The sequence below is a fragment of the Stenella coeruleoalba genome (genome assembly GCF_951394435.1).
Source record: "Stenella coeruleoalba genome assembly, chromosome: 7".
NCBI classification, from domain to species: Eukaryota; Metazoa; Chordata; class Mammalia; order Artiodactyla; family Delphinidae; genus Stenella; species Stenella coeruleoalba.
The window spans coordinates 59132982-59153785 of NC_137153.1; the positions used below are offsets into that span (position 1 = coordinate 59132982).

Sequence of the window (20804 nt, forward strand, 5' to 3'; positions counted from 1 at the left end):
ATTCATTCTGAGGCCAGTATTACTCTGACAGCAAACCATACAAAAGTATTGTAAGAAAAGAAAACTTCAGACCAACATCCCTCATGAATATAGATGGAAAAATTCTAAAAAATTTTTACCAATTAAAATCAACAATACATACAAAAGGATAATACATCTTGACCAAGACACTTAAGAAAATGACAAGCTACAGACTAGGAGAAAATACTTACTATGCATATATCTGATAAAGGACTTGTATCCAAACCATATTTTTTAAAAACTCCAATATAGAGAATATAAGACTATATTATATTTCTCTAGTAACTAGTGATATTGAGCATCTTTTCATGTGCCTCTTGGCCATCTGTATGTCTTCCTTGGTGAAATGTCTATTTAGGTCTTCCGCCCATTTTGTAATTGGATTGCTTGGTTTGTTTTATATTGAGCTCCTTGAGCTGTTTGTATATTTTGGAGATTAATCCTCTGTCGTTTCATTTGCAAACATTTTCTCCCATTCTGAGGGTTGTCTTTTTGTCTTGTTTATGGTTTCATTTGCTGGGCATATGGCTGATTCACTTTGGTGTACAACAGAAACTAACACAGTATTGTGAAGCAATTATACTCCAATAAAGATCTATTTTTTAAAAAAGACTATATTATATTATTAAGAAATCAATAATAATTTTTTAAATGGGCAGAAGATTTGAACAGATACTTCACCAAAGAAGATATATGGATGGCAAATAAATACATGAAAATATGTTCTCCTATTGTTCAGTCATTAAGGAATTATAAACTAAAGCCACAATGAGGTAGTATTACACTCCTACTAGAATAGCTAAAATTAAAAAGGCCAACTGTACTAAGTGATGGTGAGGATGTGAAGGAACTGGAGCTCTCATACACTGCTGGTGGAAATATAAAACAGCCCCACCACTTTGGAAAACAATTTGGTGGTTTAAAAGTTAAACTGTATATGATCCAACCATTCCACTCCTACGAATTTATACAAGAGAAGAAAATACATATCTCCGTTCAAAGACTTGTACATAAATGTTCATAGCAACTTTATTTGTAACAGCCAAAACTGTCAACAGCCAATTGTCTATTATCATGTGAATGGATAAATAAATTATAGCATATCCCTGCAATGAAATACTATTCAGGAATAAAAACAAATGAGACATTGCTACAACATGGACGATTGTTAAAATACTTATGCTGAGTGAAAGAAGCCTGACAAAAAAGAATATATAATGTATATGTACTCCATTTATAGAAAATTCTGGAATGTGCAAACTAATCTATGTTGACAAAAAGCAAATCAGGTGTTATCTGGGAATAAATGAGGAGGACAGGAAATGGCAGAGGAAGGGATTGCCAAGGGACAGAAGGAAAGTTTTAGGAGTGATGGATATGTTCACTATTTTGATTGTAGTGATAGTTTCACAGATATGCACGTGTATAAATATATGCACATATATGTCTAAATCTATCCAACTGTACACTTTAAGTACATTTTGGTTTTTGTTTATCATTTATCCTTCAATAAAGCAGTATAAAGAAAGAGAAACAATGAAATAATCTCTACAACACAGTGGAAATTTTTCAAAAGAAAATGAAAGCTATATGCATGAGGATATCTTTATTTCAGGGCAATAAAAAATTGGAGCAAAGTTATATGATTTAAATGTCCAATGACAGAAGAATGCTTAATGGAATATTGCCTCCATTAAAATAATAATTCTATCCCATAATGTTAAAGTAGCAGAATTTAAAATAATATATGCACAAGTTTAATAGCTATATTGCAATAGGCAAACTGACCACAGAGAAAAGCATGAGGTAGGTTTAGATCTCAATCCCACCACTGACTAGCTATGTATCCTAAACTTAGGTTTCTTATCTAGAAAGTGGGAGTAATAATAGCTTCCTAAAAAATTGTGAGAATTAAATGTGAAACTATGAAGAATATGCCTAGGACAGAGTAGGCATTCGATGAAAGGTAACTTTGTAAGAGTTGAAGAGCTATGAAGTGTGAGTGTGTGTGTGTGTGTGTGTGTGTAATGCACAGTACTTGGAAGAGGGTGACAACTTCAAGCAGTGTTGTCCTTACCAGTAAGCAGGGAAGGAGGAGCTGGAGAGTAAGACAGTTGGGGTTTTAAAGTTGCATTTTCCGGTAAGAACTTTCCCATGTATTAGGATATTTTGTTGAATATAGAAATGTTTCCATTTGTTGGAAAAATCCAGAATTTTCTTTCTTTTTAAAACCTCAATATGCCTTGCTTTCAGGTATGATCTATGATACACAAATCTCATTGTAAAGAGAGACAATTTAGGGGATAGTTTTTCCCCTGACAGAAAGGATTGTTTGTTTTGCTAAAGGATTGTTTGTTGCTAAGGACTTGGATGATAGTTGTTTTCTAAGAGTGGCTCTGCAGTGAGGCCATATTTTCAAAATTCCCTTTTACATACAAAAGTAACACACTTGCTGCATATATTGAGTGTTCATCAGGCCTCCAAATGAATATGTAAATGAGCTAGATGGAGAAAAATGTGGTTTGGGGTGTACAGGAGTCAGGGAGGATTCAGACTAGAAGCTGAAGGACAGAGAAAGCCAGCTGAGACTGGCTCCCAGTAAATCACCTTCTTGCCTACAGATTTCCCACCCAGCAGAATCCTTAGGTCATTTTGGTGACTAGCTGCGAATAACAGGCTTCTAAGAGTTTCAGATTTGAATCAAGAGTCACATTTGAACTTTTGCACATATGACTAAGGTGTGCCCAATTTTATAGCAAACTTGGACCCAGGGTCAGGTACACAATAGAAGGCAAGCCTTACCGGAAGTTTCTGCTTTGCTTTTGCATTTTATTGTCACGATTTTTCACGGTTTGTCTTATACCACCTTGTTACTTAATTCCCACACCTTGGAGGGGAAAATGTGTAATATTTTAATATTTATATTACAGATACTTAACATTATGTTTCTGCATAGGTGTTGCCAAGAGAGCAAAGCCAACCTTTATTTATAGAGGGTAGAAAATATAAATCTGTCTAAAATCTTTTGTGAAATAAAGGTCTTAATATTTCCAGAGTTGATTTTGGTGCCTACTCTTGGAGAGGCTTAGAGAAGCATTGTGAATACAATGTACCATTGTTTTAGGTTTCCTATCCACGACTTGCTTTTTTCCCCAACTTCCCTCTCTTTTGGCAACTTCTCCTCGCATTCTGTCCTACATTTGGCCCCGAGACAGTTGAAAGCTTTGCAAGTTGATTTTCCATTCCCATCTGAATTTTAGCTTAGCCGTGGAACTGTTTTCCATGTGTTTTTAATCATTTGTCCATGTGTTATGAGCTTATAGGGACAATATGTTTCCCCCAATCTGCCTGCATTGTATAAGCAGAAACTGGCAAGGTGGCCAGTGGGGGAACAGTTTTCAGAAGTTGCCCCCTACATTCATTTCTGTTGGTGATACACCATCCCCATCTTCCAACTGGAGGGAAACAATTTACAAGCTGCATAAAGTTAACTAACACAGAGTCCACTGGCCTGAGTTGCCTTTTTTCAAAGTATAATTATCTTTCGGAAGAGATTTGCCTGGGAACCGTGGCTGGTATGACAAAGTTCAAAGACCTACTCTGAGACTGTGGCCAGGCTGGGAAATAAAGTTTTATTCTGAGTCTTCCGAGACTCAGTGGAAATTTGATTTTAAAATAGGGTCTAAACACAGAGAATTAAGGATAAGTTCTCCAGGACAAAGAGATACCTCTTAGAAAGTAAAGCACAACAAGGACCCATGTCAGAAGTTGCTGTCCAAAATTTTTACTGGATTTGATATGTTAAAGCAAACATTCATTAAAAAAAAAAAAGCAAACTTTCATTAACCTAAGTGTAGAGCAAGGAGCCAGGAACAGGAAAGAAACAAAAATACATTAAGCAAAATCCCTGTTCTCGAAGTCTGTGTCAGACTGCTGTCAATGCAGTCTCCAGCAAACACAGACCTTGCCTCCAAGGAGCCTTCTCCCCCGGTTGGGAAGACACACAGGCAGCCAAATTAAATCAATGCTGAGGAATTGCTAACTGGCAGAGTAAAGAAGGGACTTGGCTTCCGGAGCCCCAAATAAATCCTGGTGTTATGGGAGAGGTGACTCCCTGTAAATCCTCTACTCCCCAGAAAGCTGGCTGGATGGCAGATCTGCTCTTGGAGGTTAAAATTTCAGGTTTCTTGTAGCTCTTTTGCCTACTCTGACCTCCCTTTCTTTCTCCATTTTATTTAGGGCCAAATTCATGAGAAGTGAGTTTCATGTTGCAGAGAGTTCCAATAGCTGCACGGAGGCATGGGTGATCCTGGGAAGAAAGATTTAAAGGAGGGCTGCAGCAAAAAGCTAGACTTCGGTGGGTTGATACATCAGTGGACGTCAGAAAGTAGAGTTTGGGTTTGGACAATTCTTTCCAAAGTTTGCCTGGGAAGGCAGAAGACAATACTGAAGAAAAGAACCTGGAAACCTTTATGAAATCAAAGAGACATTTTTAAAACTTGAAAACAAGCACACACTATATAAATGCTAGTAAGAGGCAGCCAGTGGAGTGAAGGGAGTTTGATGATATGGGACGAGACTATTAATAAAGTAGGTTGGAAAGGGTGGATTTCAAGAGCAGAGTGGAAAGGAGGAATGAATTGTTGTGGTTTGATGATAAAGTCAAAGGAAACGCTCCCATCTGATGGCTTCTGTCCTTCTCTGTGGAAGAAGGGGTGAGTTCATTTGCTGAAAATGTTGAAAGAGGCAGAGCAGTCAAAAGTTTGAGATTATCAGAGAAGATTTTTAAATAGTCTACCTGGAAAATGAAGAGAGAGTTGACTAGAGTCATACAAAAGACTGCTGGGCAGAATTGAGGGTTCAGTTAAGATGGGAGATCATTTATATGGAATCAATTTTCGCCATTTTGTAATTGTCTCTGCCAGAATTCCATAGCCCAGAAGTGGTCCAGGAAAGAGGGACAGCTGGGTGTTTCCAGGGTTGGAATTTTACTAGATCATGCAAGAGAAAGAAAAAGGGATGAGGAAGTTGGGAATAATGCAAAAATTTGAAGTGATGGGCCATGGATACAAGCTGGGTAGGGAAGGAAGTGAAGACCAGAGGATTTATATTCATTCATTCACAAATATTTTGAGCATCTATTACACAGAGGAACTCTTTTAGGGCCTGAGATGGTGACCGAGAAAGGCAGAGCCCCTACTTTCATGGACTTTAAAATCTAAAGTGGAGACAAATGTTAAACAAATGTTCATAGAAGTAATTATTTAACTGCAATTGTGGTAGCACTATTATGAGGGCAAAGCAGAAAACAGATGCTGTGGAAACAGCTGAGAGACCGGAAACAACAGAAGGTTGTCTGTCCTGAGAGAGCGGAATGTGAAATTTACCGGTCAGAGGTGGAGCAATTCCTGGGAATAACGGGTGCGAATGTAAAGGGGATGGAGAGGCCAGGCGGAGTGGAATCATCAGATTTCAGCCAGGGTACTGAATAGGACATCATGTAATACTGATGGCATGTTATTGGTCAGACCCATCCATGTGAATCCTGAAGTTACCCAGGGTAATAACAGGATCTGGGGTGAAAAGAAAGGCAATGAGCCAGATGAGGAAAGCATGGCAGGTGGTATTTTTTCTGGCAAGGTTTAGGGACATGAAGTTAAGTACCTGAGATCATGAGGCTTAATAAACTGTCAGGCCGAGCCAAAGTTTTTCTGGCTTCAAATCTGGAGTTACTCCCACTTACATTACTCTTTCTGAGAGCAGCTTTCTGCAAAATGAGAAATGATCCAGGTAAATTTTAAGGATTAGGAAGAAGGAGCATGACAGATGTTTATCATCAGTGAAGGCATCCTGGACTAGCTATAAATAGAGGCTGTAGGCAGTGGGGGATGGATGGATGGTGGACGGTGGGGCACATAGTGAAGTCGCCTTGGCTGCCTTGGCCTCCTCAGATTTGTAGGAGCCCTCTATGAGATCCTGGTAAGTAGCTTATTTGTCAAATTTAGGTATTGTCCATGACTTGTGCATAGTAATAGATACATCCCCAGTTGCAAAAAGTAAAATGCTTCTTTACGGTGTGGGAGTGTTTTGGACAGAGAGCAATAAGATCACTGAAACTGCTAACAGAATAATTTGACCTTAAAATGTAATGCTGAGATCAGTGCCGAAGAGTGGAAATGGGGAAATTTTATAATATGGTACACCATTTGGTATTTGTCCTTTTCTATTGTCTACATATTTTTTCTCTTTGAGTGATGTATTAGTTTGTTACGGCTGCCATAATGAAGTACTACATACTTGGTGGCTTAAACAATAGAAGTTTATTTTTTCACAGTTCTAGAGGCTGGAAGTCCAAAGTCAAGGTGTTGGTAAGGTTGTTTCCTTCTGAGGGCTCTCTTCTGGGAATGTAGACAGCCATCTTCCCCTTATGTCTTTACATGGTCTTTCCTCTGTGTGTGTCTTTGTCTCAATCTCTTTTTCTTATGAGGACATCAGCCTTATTGGATGAAGCCCCACCCTAACGGCCTCATTTAAATTTCATTACCTCTCTAAAGGCCCTATCTTCAAATACAGTCACATTCTGAGATACTGGGGGTTATGACTTCAACATGTAAATTAGGTGGAAGACACAATTCAGCCCATAAGCGGTAACAATTTTAAACGATTGAACATAAATAAGTTGACAACACTGATGGCCTCCACGGCAGGACAGGAAGCCTGGGAGTTCAGAGGAATATTTACTTTTTACCATACAATTTTTTGTATAATCTCAATTTTGTTGCTACACCTATTTATTACCTAATCAAAAATAAAAGAAAAAATTTGCATGACATCTATTGCACTACCTGGTGCAATACTTATTTGCAAATGTTTATTGAATAAAATTAGTAGAAACACAGTGTGACAGTCCACGGTGCCTTTGGGATTTGGATCTACCTGAAAGTCCCTGATTAGTGCTAGGAATGTTGTCTGCCTAGGTTTTCCTTGTGTAACTCATTTTGAATAAGCTATACTCTCCCTCTAGATTGCAAACTTCATTAGGCCTGGACAAGGACACCCTCACTATTTTATCCTCAGGACCTAGCACAGAGCTGGCACTCAGATATATGCTGTATGAATGAGTGTATCCATGAGTTCAATAAGTGAAGTAGCTTTGGGGAGGTAGGGCTTCCTACTGTGTTCTTTCCATAGAAAGTGGAAAGGAGGGGAGTGGAGAGGGAGAGAGAACTATGTTTTAAATAATTTACTAAACTAAATCATGATAAAAGGTTTAAGGGGAAACCACATACCCTAATTTGCTGTCTTCCTTGTCCTTTGGAAAAGGAGAGAAAGATTTTGCCTTCTTTTGAGTTCTTTTTAAATAATCTAAACTCCCATGGTCCTGTGGTTATTCTCTATTTCGAAAAGAGAGAGAGTTTTGAGGCAATGGCATGTACCCTAGACAGATTTCTTCCACAAAGCCATCAGCCCAAATTCCCCTTTCTGTCTCTCAGTTTTAACTCTAATGCCTATCTCCTACCCCAACGCTGCCTCTCACCTTTTGTTGATTTAGGTCTGGGGTTTTTACAAAAGAATTGAGTTTCTCTGTTTCCCCTTAGAGAGCACTGGACTGCTTTTAGCTCCTTTCTGAGAGTCTGTAAGAGGGACAGGAAAACATAGCTGTTACTGTTCTCTCACAGGCACACTGGGAGCTCCACCCAGTCCTGAAGACATCCTAGTGCCTAGGAAGCCAGGTCAAGTTGAACTCAGAGTTCAGATCACGCGGAGCGTGAGTTATAAATCGGAAAGAATGAAGGATGGGATTGGACCCTCTGGCTCGCACGAAGGCTTGAGGTGGTCCCAGAAAGCAGATTTAGGCAGACTTGGGCTCATGAAAGCTCAGGCCTGCCTTCCGCTGTGGCATTTGGTACTAAGGACACCAGCAATTTGTGGTGCTGTCTCCACACAGCGGCTCCCTGCTGTGTCTGGAGACCCCCTCCACACCTATATCTCCATTTGGCTTCATCCAAATTGGGAGGTCACTGTATGCTTGTAGGACTGAAGACCCACACCAAAATGTTTATGTTTTTAAGCATAAACTATAATGTACCACATACACAGCTTTAGAACTGATGTAAGGACACAGTGGTGGAAGGAGAATGTCATCTGCTGTTAACTGTAAAAGGCAGGGGTTGAAGGTAGACTCCTGTACCGTAGTACTCGTCACAGAAGGCTTTACTTTGCTAGATTTACCCTTCAAGATATTTGCACATTTTCTCAACAGGAGTGACAGAACAGCAAAAGGAAATGCTCCATGAGTAATTTTTAAATGACATTTATAAACACCAAAATTAGTATCAGAAGAAGAGGGGTTTAGGACTAAGGAAAGGATAAATAGGCGTAACTGACATCCCTACAGCTAATTGAATAAAGTTATAAAATGTGTGATACCACTAGACTACTTGAGGGCAGGAAGTAAGTTTTCATCATTTTCTATCATATTCTAGTATCTAATATGATGCTTGGCCCACAAAGTGAGTCTTCTACAAATTTTAATTCAAAAGAAATTATTTGAATTGTACCCTATGTTTAGAGACAAGCAACCTGAGACCCCGAGTAGAATTTCTGGAATAGTCTTCAGTCTGGGGAAAAACTGTGATTGATGGCAATGGAACTTCAGGCACGAAAACGTAGAGTCTAAAAGGAATCAGGAAACCTATCATAGTTAGCTCCCACACCATATTTATAATTAAGTGGTCAGCTAATATAAATTATGTCATTTATATTTAGAGTGGCTAGCTCTGGAAGGCCTATTGCATTGGATGGCTGAGGGAAATTAAGAAATTCAAACAGCAGGCAACTTTTAAAAAGCACTTTAAAAGAAATGGCAAATACTAATGTTCATTTAGTATGAATCAACTGTACCTTAAGTAATGCTAGCACAGGTTCTATGGGTACTTGGTACAAGTAAAGTATATCTCTTCTGATAGATTTCTGGAAAAATGATGGTTCATTTAAAAATAATTCATTATTGTAGGTAAAAGGACTTGACGCTTTGTCTCACAGAAATCATGCCTGACTATTAAGAAGAACACTAGTGTCTGGAAAAAATATTCAAATGGATCACTTCTTGGAAAGAAAGATTAATCGGTACTGAAAAAAAGAGAGGGGCATGTTCCAGGCTTACGTGTGTTACTGAAAGCAAACAATATGGTGATTAAATTAAAAGGGGAGAAATACAAGCAAGTACTGAGTCAATTCCCAATGGAAATACTGTTCAGTTAGTGTAGAGGGTAGCTTGAACTCAACTCTGGGGTTCCATTTTTGTGGATGTGTTTCTTTCTCATACCCTCATCTGATTTATAACATTTTTGAATGATAGTCATCTAACAAATTTTCCTTTGATCCCTGAAAAGTCATGTTTGCCTTCATCTTTATTTAACCTGGTCATCAATTACTGCAGAATAAAGATGATGTGGATTCTGTAAGGTAAAGAATGGACCAGCCAGCTTCATGCCCAGAGCTATCAAACCTGGTTCTTAGAATCCACGTTCTCAAGTCTGGCTCTTTGTTTAGAGAAATTAAAAAAAAAAAAAAAGTCAATAGGGTGGCTTGAGGGAAAGACACTTCCCCATCCTCAGTGAGGGCTAATGAGCTGTCAGTCTATTACTTAGGATCCTGTTGAGAAATTTGTGAACAATTGAAAAAGCTTATCTGATGATTGACCAGTTGTGAAATTTAGCACCAAGTATTTGATTCTTAAGGTGAGGGGATTACTTGGGAATTGTGAGTTTCCACGTGTGGAAAAGGAGAATATACTCCCTTTACTGTTACCATGCAAAAATCAACAACCCTAACCACATCTCAGTAACGGGGAGTGTCCTCTGCTCAACGAACTTAACATCCCTCTATTTCTTCCTTTCTTACAACTTTTATATACTTCTTTGGCTGCTTCTCTGTGTGTGTGTGCGTGTGTGTGTGTGTAGAGCCTAACAGCCTGATCTTTGGCTAAATGTATGCGTTAATTTTTATCTGATATACTTCTCTCCTTAAAACATGTCTGTTCTATCCCAGCACAAAGCAGATGCACCACAAATATTACCTTACTCTGGTCCTTCTAACAACAGCGATGGGAAATCCGGGCAAAGAATGTGTTGTTTTCACAAATACTGCTCTTTAAATCTCAGACGATAAAGTGTCAGCTAATTACCCCCTGGGTCCCCGGCTTTCACTGAGGCCTTCTAAAATACACAAAACCAAAATGAAGGCAGGACACCATTAGCACTACATAATTCAAGCAAACAAGGAATGTGTTTACTCTGCCTGGCTACTGACCACCTGCCTTCCCATCCCACAAGGCAGGTATCTATATATAGCATCTCCCTGTTCACAGTCCTGCAGAGAGTGAACCTCTTTTAGGGCCTCACCATCTGTGAATCTGCAAGAAGCTTCGGCCCCGACAGCATGCATCTTCTCTTCCTTCAGCTGTTGCTACTCCTGCCTCTAGGGAAAGCTGCAAGGCATGGGGATGGCCGCCAGAGTCAGAATTCTGTTTCTCTCTTGCTCCTAGAAAGGCATCGCAGAGAGCTCTCCTTGGGCAACCATGAGGAAGCTGAGGAGAAGCCAGATCTGTTTGTGGCAGTGCCACACCTAATAGATGCCAGCACTGCAGGGGAAGGCCAGAGGCAGAGAGAAAAGATGCTGTCCAGGTTTGGGAGATTCTGGAAGAAGCCTGAGAGAGAGCTGCACCCACCCCAGGGCTCAGTCAGTGAGCAATTCTTCCCTGGGACCCAGGGTCTCACTCAGCCAGAGGATGGGATGCCAATGGAGAAATCTCCTCTTCGGGAAGAAGCCAAGAAATTCTGGCACCATTTCATGTTCAGAATGAGTCCAGCTTCTCAGGGGATCATCCTGCCCATCAAAAGCCATGAAGTGCATCGGGAGACCTGTAGGACGGTGCCCTTCAGCCAGGTATTTGTTCTGGGTGGGGAAGGGGATCCAGGTTTTCAGGAGCGGGTGGACAGCTGGGACAGGTGGAAGGTAGGGGACGAATGTGCCAGGAGCCCGAGTCTCACCTCATTCCCAGATTTGGTCCTTGGGCCTTCATCAGTGGATTTGGCAAAGATGATCATACTCCCTACATTTCCTTCCAACCTTGGAAATGCTGCAAGAATGGTATGATGGTACTTCATATTGATGGCATAGAGCTTTGTTTTATGGGGATGTATTTATTTATTTCTACATCGGGGTGGTCTTATCTGGAGAGGTAATTGACTGTACCCCCAGTTAGGAAGTTGGGGATTTAGAGCAATCACTAGAACTTCTCTCTAGCTACATCTCTACACTCTATTAGGACATGGATGAACAGGTGGATTCCATCTGTAGATAAGATGGGATACATTGGACTCCTCCCCAGACATGCATGTATGGTGGTCTTAACCCCTGTATTTCACACCTAACTACTTCGTAGGTCTATAAAATATGTTGAGGTTGTCAGGCAGAAGTTGCCATGTTAGTTCTAGCATTACTATCACAAAAATGATTTAACGTATTTTCCCATAAGCTTTCAAAAAGTAATCTTGATGTGAAATCACATTTCCTCCTCTTAGAAACACCTGTTTCCCAGTTCATGTTGGTTGGCTGATTTGCAGTTATTATGATTGATTCCACACTATTAAGACAAAGGAGCATTCTACTATCTACTGCCTCCAGTCAGTCCTGGCAAAGCCCACACTCCAAATGTTAAATTAAAATTGAGAAATTGCATCAGGTCCTTAAACACAAAGATACTGAACCAAAAGCAATGCAGGATAGAGTAAAATTTTACAGTCCAGTAAAGCTACACAATTAAGCAGGCAGTATTATAAGGTAATTGACTGTGCAAGGCAGTTAAGTATTCTGAAAAGGCAAGGATATGTAGCAACGACAAGTCAATGATCAAATAATAATGACTGCTTTGTTGGCCCATGTATAATTAAAAAATTGCTCCTAAGAATTGGGCAATCAAATTTCCTTTGAACTCTTATTTTGAACTCTATCACTAATTAAATTAAAAATAAGGTGTTTGGCTCATATATTTTGAAGGGCACATAAAGCTAGGTGTATGGGGTTATGGGAGACGCAAAGATGATGTCATGCATGATGATTTAGAGGCACAGGTGCTGCAACTTTGCTCCATGCAACTTAATAGATTTGAATGTACTATAAGCGCTGTAAAATAGGACAGAATTAAACTCTGGATGTTCTGATCTATTCTATGAGCAATTGAACAAACATGTATTGAGAATTTATTTTGTACAATGCACTGTGAAGAGTAGAAGGGTAAGGCACATTACTTATAAGAAGCTAACCATTAGAATTTTCAGACAGGTAACACCCAATTAGACAAAATGTCTTAGAGTTTGGCATTTAAGTGTAGAGTAAAATATTTTCATATTACCTTAGTTATTTTCTACAGGCTAATTTATTAATGTATCCAATAAAAAATTTAGTTAAGGTAGCTCCAAGCTCTTGAGATGCCATCACTTGATTATTGAAAACTGTATCCAACATTGGAAAGATTTTTAAATCTTTTTATTTATTTTTTGGCCACTGCACTGCACGTGGGATCTTAGTTCCCTGACCAGGGATCAAACCTGTGCCGCCTGTCATGGGAGTGCAAAGTCTTAACCACTGGACTGCCAGGGAAGTCCTTGGAAAGACTTTTAAATTTTAGTCTAAGTTATCCTCACTTACAGTCTATAGCTTCAGCATCATGTATGGTGAAGAAATGACTCAAGGTAATTTAATGGAGATGTGTTTGTCTTTTAGACTATCACCCATGAAGACTGTGAGAAAGTGGTTGTACAGAACAACCTTTGCTTTGGAAAATGCGGGTCTGTTCGTTTTCCTGAAGCTGCGCAGCACCCCTACACCTTCTGCTCCCACTGCCTGCCTGACAAGTTCACCACGATGCACTTGCAGCTCAACTGCACTGGCCTTGCCCCCGTGGTCAAGCTGGTGATGCTGGTGGAGGAGTGTCAGTGCAAGGTGAAGACAGAGCAACAGCATGGCCACCCCGAACAGGCTGGCTTTCAGGCAGAATTTCACGTCCAGGATCCCTTTATCCCAGGACTTTCAACATAAAAAAAAGCCATCCCACTATTATCAGCAAAGTTGCTGATTATTCAGTCTGAAATGTTAAGTGGGTATGTAATATTTTAAGAGAAATGTGGTTTACAAAGTAAGAACGATTTAGAGGTCATGGCGTTCATCTAGTTACCGGTGCACATTTGGGATCTGGTCTTGACTCTGCCGCTAACTGGCTGTAGGATGTTAACAAGTTGCAAAGGCTTTCGCCCCCTTAAATTTTTCATCTGTAAAGGAGGGACTTGAAGTAGATGATAGCTAAGGTCCTTTCCGCTACTAGTATTACATGATCTATTGTCTACAGGTTTTGGTAAAAGCCTTCCATCTGGAGAAAGAAAAGAAACTAGACCATAAAAATGGGTTTCTTTAATAGCTTATCAAAGCATTAGCAGAAAACTATATGTATATATTTAGACATATATGTATATGCATGTATATATACATATCTGTATGGTATTTGTAGAAAGGATTCCTCATACTTATAGCTGCCTTTGCCCTCAGGCCGTTTTATTTGACTTCTATCAGATGATTGAGTAGTTCCATAGATAGAAGGAGTAACTTGTTTGGTTGCCTCCTTATTTTTGATACTCCCCATATAAAATTCTTGATGTCAGATCTCCAGCTTTGAAGAAGGAACATTGACGTTACTTGTAGTGGTTTACATAGGGATAAGGAACAATCATCAGTAGCCAAACTAGTACTTAAAATATGGGGAAGGAAAAATATATGACCAGTACCAGGTTTAAAGGTTAATCCAGAAATGCTAATGCAAGTGACCAAGGAATTCCAGTAGATGTCAAATTAAATAAACTGCAAATGATTTAAAATTTAAAAAACAATTTATGGGTGAAACCCTATCCACATGCATTTTGGATTAGGTAGTTTAGTAAGGGTTCTGTGTTTGGATGACTGTGTTTTTGCTACTGTATAAAAACTCCGTATTACAAATTTTACTTGCCAGTGTCACAGTTGCAAATTCTGAAAATATTCCAAATATTCTAACGTATTAAATTTTAGTGTATGAAGTATTCTGGGAAATGTTGTGGCATTCAGTTGTCTTATATTTTGTCCTTATTTGTTTTGCCTGTCCCATAATTTAAAGACACTATTGGGAAATTACCTAGTAAGAGCATTTCTGAAACGGCTTCATAGGCTAATGACACTGGTCCAAGTGTTTCTTTTAACACTGCAAACAGCTTTCTGTTAAGGTCCTTCAATCACTGTCTTTTAGTCATTACATTTCTCCTGTCTGTATTTATTTGTATGAAAAATGTGCAGAACTGGCTTTCCTTACCCATATTTCTTTTTCTAAAATCATTCTCTAAAAATTCATCTTAAAAATAATATTATTTGAATCCCTTTACTCTCAGAATATACAAAAAAGTATTTCTCAGAATAATAATTGTTTTTTAAAAGAAATTAATGCCTATTTAAATTCTATTCCTCTTTAATCACACTGTTTAATCGTGTGTTCTGAAGAAACGAATGCATTTATATTTAGTGTATATTCTACAACACATCAAAGCAACAGGATACGTGCTACACAGATACACATGTGGCATTTACGTCAGAGTATATCATACCCTTCGGTGGTCAAAGACAACCTAATTGGCCAGGGTATGGTCATGAGGGTAAAACTGTTAAGCATTAATGATATCCCAGCTGGTCAATATATTTTGGTGCCAAAAGCTCTTGAGCAGCTGTCTAGCTTGCAATTGCCTAACCTTGATTATGTAAACCCTTCTCTGCCAATTGGACTATCCTTCTCCTCCTTACACACTTGCAAATCCCTTTTATCTGTCCTTGCAAATAGACTCTCCAGCCCAAGCCCCAAACAATCATCAGTTTTATTCAAACTCTGCTCTGCCCTTCCCTCATGTGTGAATTCAAGATGAGGTAGATGATGGTTGTTATCAGAGGTCACATTCAAAGAGTAGCAGCATGAACCTCACAAAATTGTCCATATTCGATGATTTTTATTAAAAAAAAAAGGCAATTTCTAACTGTTCAACATAATACATGGCAGCATAAGAAACTGAGAGGAAACACACAAATATTGAACAATCTATTAAGTGCCAGATACTATGCTGTGTCTTTTATATATAATATAATTTATGTCATACATAAATACTTAAATTATACAATGCTCACAAGAAGCAAATAAGGTAATGGGACTTCCCTGGTGGGGCAGTGGATAAGACTCCATGCTCCCAATGCAGGGGGTTGGGTTCAATCCCTGGTCAGGGAACTAGATCCCACATGCATGCTGCAACTAAGACTTCTTATGCCACAACTAAGGAGCTGGCAAGCCACAACTAAGGAGCCCTGGAGCCGCAACTAAGGAGCCTGCCTGCTGCAACTAAGGAGCCCATGTACTGCAACTAAGGAGCCGGCGAGCCACAACTAAGGAGCCCGCGAGCCTCAACTAAGACCCAGTGCAAAAAAAAAAAAGAATCAAATGAGGTAAGTAAATACCGTATTTTATAGGAGAGGAATACAAGCCTTAAAATTTTAAGCAACTTGCCTAAGATCATGTGAGGCATATTTTCTATTTGTATTAAAATATTTACCTATTTGTTGTTTGTCAATTTAGATTTAACTCTTCTAGGTCTCTTGCCTATTGGCCTCAAAGCTAATTTTTTTTTTACCTCTGGTCTAGCCCTCATATTTGATGGGGCAGTGATGTTATCTCTTGAAAGAGAAATCATCCCTAGGTCAGGTTCTCAGCCGAGCATTGCCCTTATCAGCAAGCCCCCTTATCAAGCTTGGTCTCATTTTCCTCCTGTATAAAATAAGGCTGGTAATAATTACGTCAGAATTACTGTAATGATCAAGTATAGGTAACAGCACATCAGAGAGCTTTAGATCCTGTAAAGCTAGGATAAATTCACTCTTCTCTATTCAGACCTTTAAAAAAAATTGTTTTGAGAAATTTAAAAGATAGAGAAAAGTACAAAAAGCAATATAACAGACACTCAAATTCTCACCACCAGAATAGTTAATGTCTGTCATCTCGTGCTTCTTGTCTATTTTCTTAAAGAAATAAACCATTTCTCATGTAAGTAAAGTCTCCTTTAACTACCGTGCTGAGTTCTATCCTCCAAGACTCTGACCGCTCAATACTTACCCCACCCACCAAAATTCTTGTTTACCCTTCCAATACCTTTTATATTTTTGAAAAGGTACATAAACATCCATAGATAATACATAGTATTATTTTTGTGAATGTGTTCCTTTATTTGGCAGATATTTATTTGTCCACCAGCTTTGTGCAAGATATAGCTGTAGGTGTATAGTTGTGTCTATAGCGAGGAAACAAGTCACACAAGGTCCCTGGTCCTCTAGAGTTCACATTCTAGTGGGAGGAGACAAGCAATTTGAAAATCAATCAATTCATCAATCAATCAGCTGAAAAGGAAAAATATCAGATGGTTGTAAGTGATATGCAAAGAATGAAAATAGAGGAGTGTGCTAGAAATCAGTTACCTTAGACTGAATAGTTTCTGAAAGGGTGACAATAAAGCTGAGTTTTTAATTACAAGCATGATATTCTATATAAATTGCTCTATGGTTACTCTTCTCTCCATGTAGGATTCTGGTTTGTTTTACAAAAGTTTTTAGAGCTGTTTTTTCCCATATATTTTATCTCTATTCTAGGAAGTTGGCATTAAGTATTCCCTACAGAGGGTGGTTAACTTAGCTTTGATAATTTATCAAAGCTATTGGTGTACATAGTCTCCTTAACCTGTCAATTTAATTCCTAATTAAGAATGTTATGTGTTCTCTGAACTTTTACTGATCATTTATTCTATACATGACACTATTCTGAGGACCCTCGGTTAACCAAAGATAGATAAAACACATTTCCCCCTACCTTGTAGCTTATAATATAGTAGCAGAGAAAATATATGCAAATTATAAAGCAATAATAGTGAGCAAGTCCTGTATATTATACACCTTTGTTATTCTTCCATTTCTAATATGTTTTATATTTTATATATTACATTATTGTAATGTATTATTAGATATATCAGATATATTTCTGTATATATTATAATATCATGTATTTATATATTCTGAGATTGATATATTTGCATGTATACATGAACATACACCTATGCCTACAATGTATAACTTTAATGTTTTGTAAGGAATAGATGTTTATTACCTGTAAAGCTAAATAAATGAATTTTGGGAGATGCTCTTGAAAGGATAGGTAGGGTACATAGCGTGGGGCGCTTTGAAAGGCAGCCACCAGGTCTTAAGCATGTATTTGGTAGGCCATGGGGAGTTTTTGAAGGTTTTTGAGCAGATTAGGTGGTAAGGATTTACAACAGTAGCTTCAGAGGGGCTCATGACCCACCTGAAGTGTGCACAAATATTGTGGATATGGACATACTTCAGGGGAGATCTCCAGAATTTTCCTCTGCTTCTACAAAATTTCCATGAGCCAAAAATTTTAACAGTAGGGCTGGTCAATTGGAATGGAGAGAAAGCGTGGAGGCCAGAAGAGCTGGAAGAAAGCTTGGAAATCATGTGCACAAACCTCTTCTGCCTGAATCTCAAGAAAGTCACATTTCCATGTCAGGAACAGCGGACAAGGTTTAAGTGTAAGTCAGTGGGTCCTCTTCACCTTGTTTAATCTACTGTTCACATTCAGGAGTTGGCAATGGTGAAGTGGGTGAGTAATAATACCTTGAGCAAAGGAATGGACTTTCCTGAAATACTAGTTTTCCAAAGCCAGGCCCCACTTATCCACCCACATATCCGGGAGAGAGCTCAGATTTTCATTTTATTGCCTTCCTCTCTCCTATTTTGTTTTGTTCCTCCTCCTTTCATCCAAAAGAAACAATCACCAGTGACCCATCTCTGGGTGGGGACTCGGGTTAATGTTTCTCAAGGAAATGATCACAACTTCCTCTTGTCTACCAGCTAAGGGAAACACACCTATTTATGTTCAATATACAAAGAACAAGAGTTTCCAGTACATGCTTCTTTATAAGTCACAATTCCATTACTAAAGGAAACCTGCATCCTGCCCAAACCTCAGGCAAGAAATAGATAAATATTTAAGTGGATACACAGATTTTACATCTTACAGCAGAACTAAGGATGCCTCCATCAGGGGCCCTGGGATCCATGGGATTTAGTAATCTTTGACCATTACAAAAATAATATCCTGGAGCTTTTCAGGACCATGAGAACACAGTGTGAACCTATCATGGAAGGGGCTCCCCCATGTGCAGAGATTGAAAAAAGAGGCTTTATGTCCCTCACTCTCCTGTTCGTCTGCAGAGGAGATCATGAGTCCTGGCATAGCTCTAAGGAAAATGGCAAAGTAGGTGGAATTTTCTTTGGTGTCTACTTTTCCTTCTTTCTGCCTCACCCTTGAGCTCCCTTCCCTCTCTCACCTTGATTTTAGGATATTCAAATTATCTACAGTTGCCCAGGGCTCCCAATTCATGTCCATTCATCTATGTAGCTCATCAGCGTATTCATCCAGTTAACATCTATTTAGAATGGATTAAGCGTCAGGCACTGGGCTGACCCACTGGGGTACCAGGATGGCTCTGACAGCTTCCCGTCCTTAAGGAGACAGAATTTACTGACTGGAGAGTTTGGGTTTCATTGTACAGGTAACTAGTTCTTAACCTTGTGTATTAGAATTATCCATGAGCATTTTAAATACAGAAATTCTGTTCTAATAGTTGGAGGTAGGGGTTGGGTACAGCAGGTAATAGTCGATATATTTTTGAAAGCTCCACTGGTGATTTTGCCACCAGAGCAGATAATGAGTAGGTGGGAGCCACTGCAGAATTCTGGTCACAGGAATTCTGAACACTTGCTCAGACTTCTTCTAGAACAAGAACATCATGCTGTTCTCCCAGACCTTCTTGATCCTCCTGTTGTTCTCCACCAAAACTCTCTTTTAAGTTCTTTAAATTTCATTTTCATGCAATTTATGAGTAGCATTACTCTCACCCGGTTAACTAAATTCCACTTTGTTGCCCACAGGAAATAGAGGTGTTTAATTGAGTTGATTTTTCTCCCCCAAATCGTTTCCTCTTTTTCTCTTATACCTATTGCATGTATGCTTCCATTAGCATTTAGCACTTTAATTCAATAACTCTCATATTTTAGTGTGTCTAAAACTTACTTTGGGTGCTCACAAGCAATGTGTTTTTCGTTTCACACCCAGGGCATCCGATTCACTGGGTCTGAGATATGTTTGGGAGCCTGCATTTTTTCCACTTTTTCATTATGTAGGTTTTCAAACGTACCAAAAAGTTGGAAAAAAATAGATCCAAGAATACCTCCGTAGCCTCCACCTTAATTCAACAATTGTTGTTTGCCATATTTGCTTTATCTCTCTGTATGAATGTGTGTATGTGTGTGCTCACTACATATTTTTATATTGTTGAACCATTCAAAAGTAAATCACAGATATCATGACATTTCACCCTTAATACTCCAGTATGCCTCTCCCAAGAATGAGGATGTTTTCCTATGTAATAAAGATAATGATATCATTATCACTCCTAAGGAAATTAGCAATATTTCCAACATGTTACCAAGTTATTTGCATTTTAACTGATGTCTCCTGGATCTAGCTCACTCTCTCAAGTATAGAGGTGGAAATTTCTGACTTTATGGTGGGCTAGTGGAGGAGATCCCAGGGGAGCAACCAGGACTTATGAGACAACCCAAATAAGTCTTGAGTTAGCTCTGAGTAGATTTCACAAATCAGGACAGGCCAATGTCCCAGCTGGCCAGAAGACCCATTCCACTTGACACAAAGCCTAAGAGAAGCCAGACAGGTCATACAACTCCTAGGGTGCACTCCCGCACACTGGCTTGAACTATAAGAAAGGTGAAATGTTGTTTCCTGCCTTGGGAAACTTCAAAGAAAATCCTCCTGCCCTTATGTTTAAAATAGAAAGTTGGGTGGTGAGTGTACAAAAAGGTATCTACAATCATTAACTACAATCCCAGTTTAAGGGATAAGATTGGTTCCGTGGAAATGATGTTGAATGATTCTCTGCTGTGATTAAAGAGTTAAAATTGTGGTCCAGTGTCAGGCTTCAGGGGAGCTGTAAAGGACAGGGATGGTGGGAGTGGTAGCGTGATACTTTTGCATGCTTGCTAATATCGTCTCCATAAAACAGCATCAACTGCTGCTGCTGCACACAGTGTAAGTTTAACATGCTCCTTTAATATTTACAGTATGCCCGTAGAAGATTTCAGTGATTTCTGTGGCAAGTAATGAATGACAGCACAACCATGATCAGACATCTTCAGGAAAAAGTCTCTCAGAATGCTGGTATTCACAAATCCAGACCCGAGGACGATTCCTGGGTTCAGGATTTTCTAAACCTAAGGTTGGCACCATTTCATTATTGCCTACATGGTTCTGTAGGGTCATATCTCCAGGTTCTCCCCAAACAGCAAAAGTGGACTAGGAAAAGGTGATGGGAACAAGGGGGTCACTTGCTAGAACAGCTTGGGACAGACTTTTTGTTTTTGTAATGCAGTTACAGTGAAAGTTACTCCTTGACTAAGAGAGCAAAGAACAAAGATATCAACAGAATGTGTGTGTGTGTGTGTGTGTGTGTGTGTGTGTGTGTGTGTGTGCCATGCATGTCTATCAGTTTGGCAGGTATGGCTATCCAAAGCAG

The 20804-nt window shown here is 39.1% G+C and overlaps 1 protein-coding gene across 2 annotated transcripts in view; it reads left to right on the forward strand.

Moving 5' to 3' along the window:
• The window catches only part of FREM1 (FRAS1 related extracellular matrix 1), a 272527-nt gene extending 256966 nt beyond the window's left edge, over positions 1–15561 (forward strand). Inside the window, exons 1-3 of one of the 2 annotated variants that reach the window (XR_013829065.1) lie at positions 9857–10971; positions 12811–13187; positions 15427–15561. Coding sequence is in view for 1 of the 2 variants with exons in the window: in XM_079926359.1 (XP_079782485.1) it covers positions 10571–10971; positions 12811–13125 (716 nt within the window). In the remaining variant the exon portion in view is untranslated. Of the gene's footprint in view, positions 1–9856; positions 10972–12810; positions 13390–15426 lie in introns of those variants that run through there. The other variant, XM_079926359.1, reaches the window with a different exon arrangement.
• The last annotated feature ends 5243 nt before the right edge of the window (positions 15562–20804 follow it).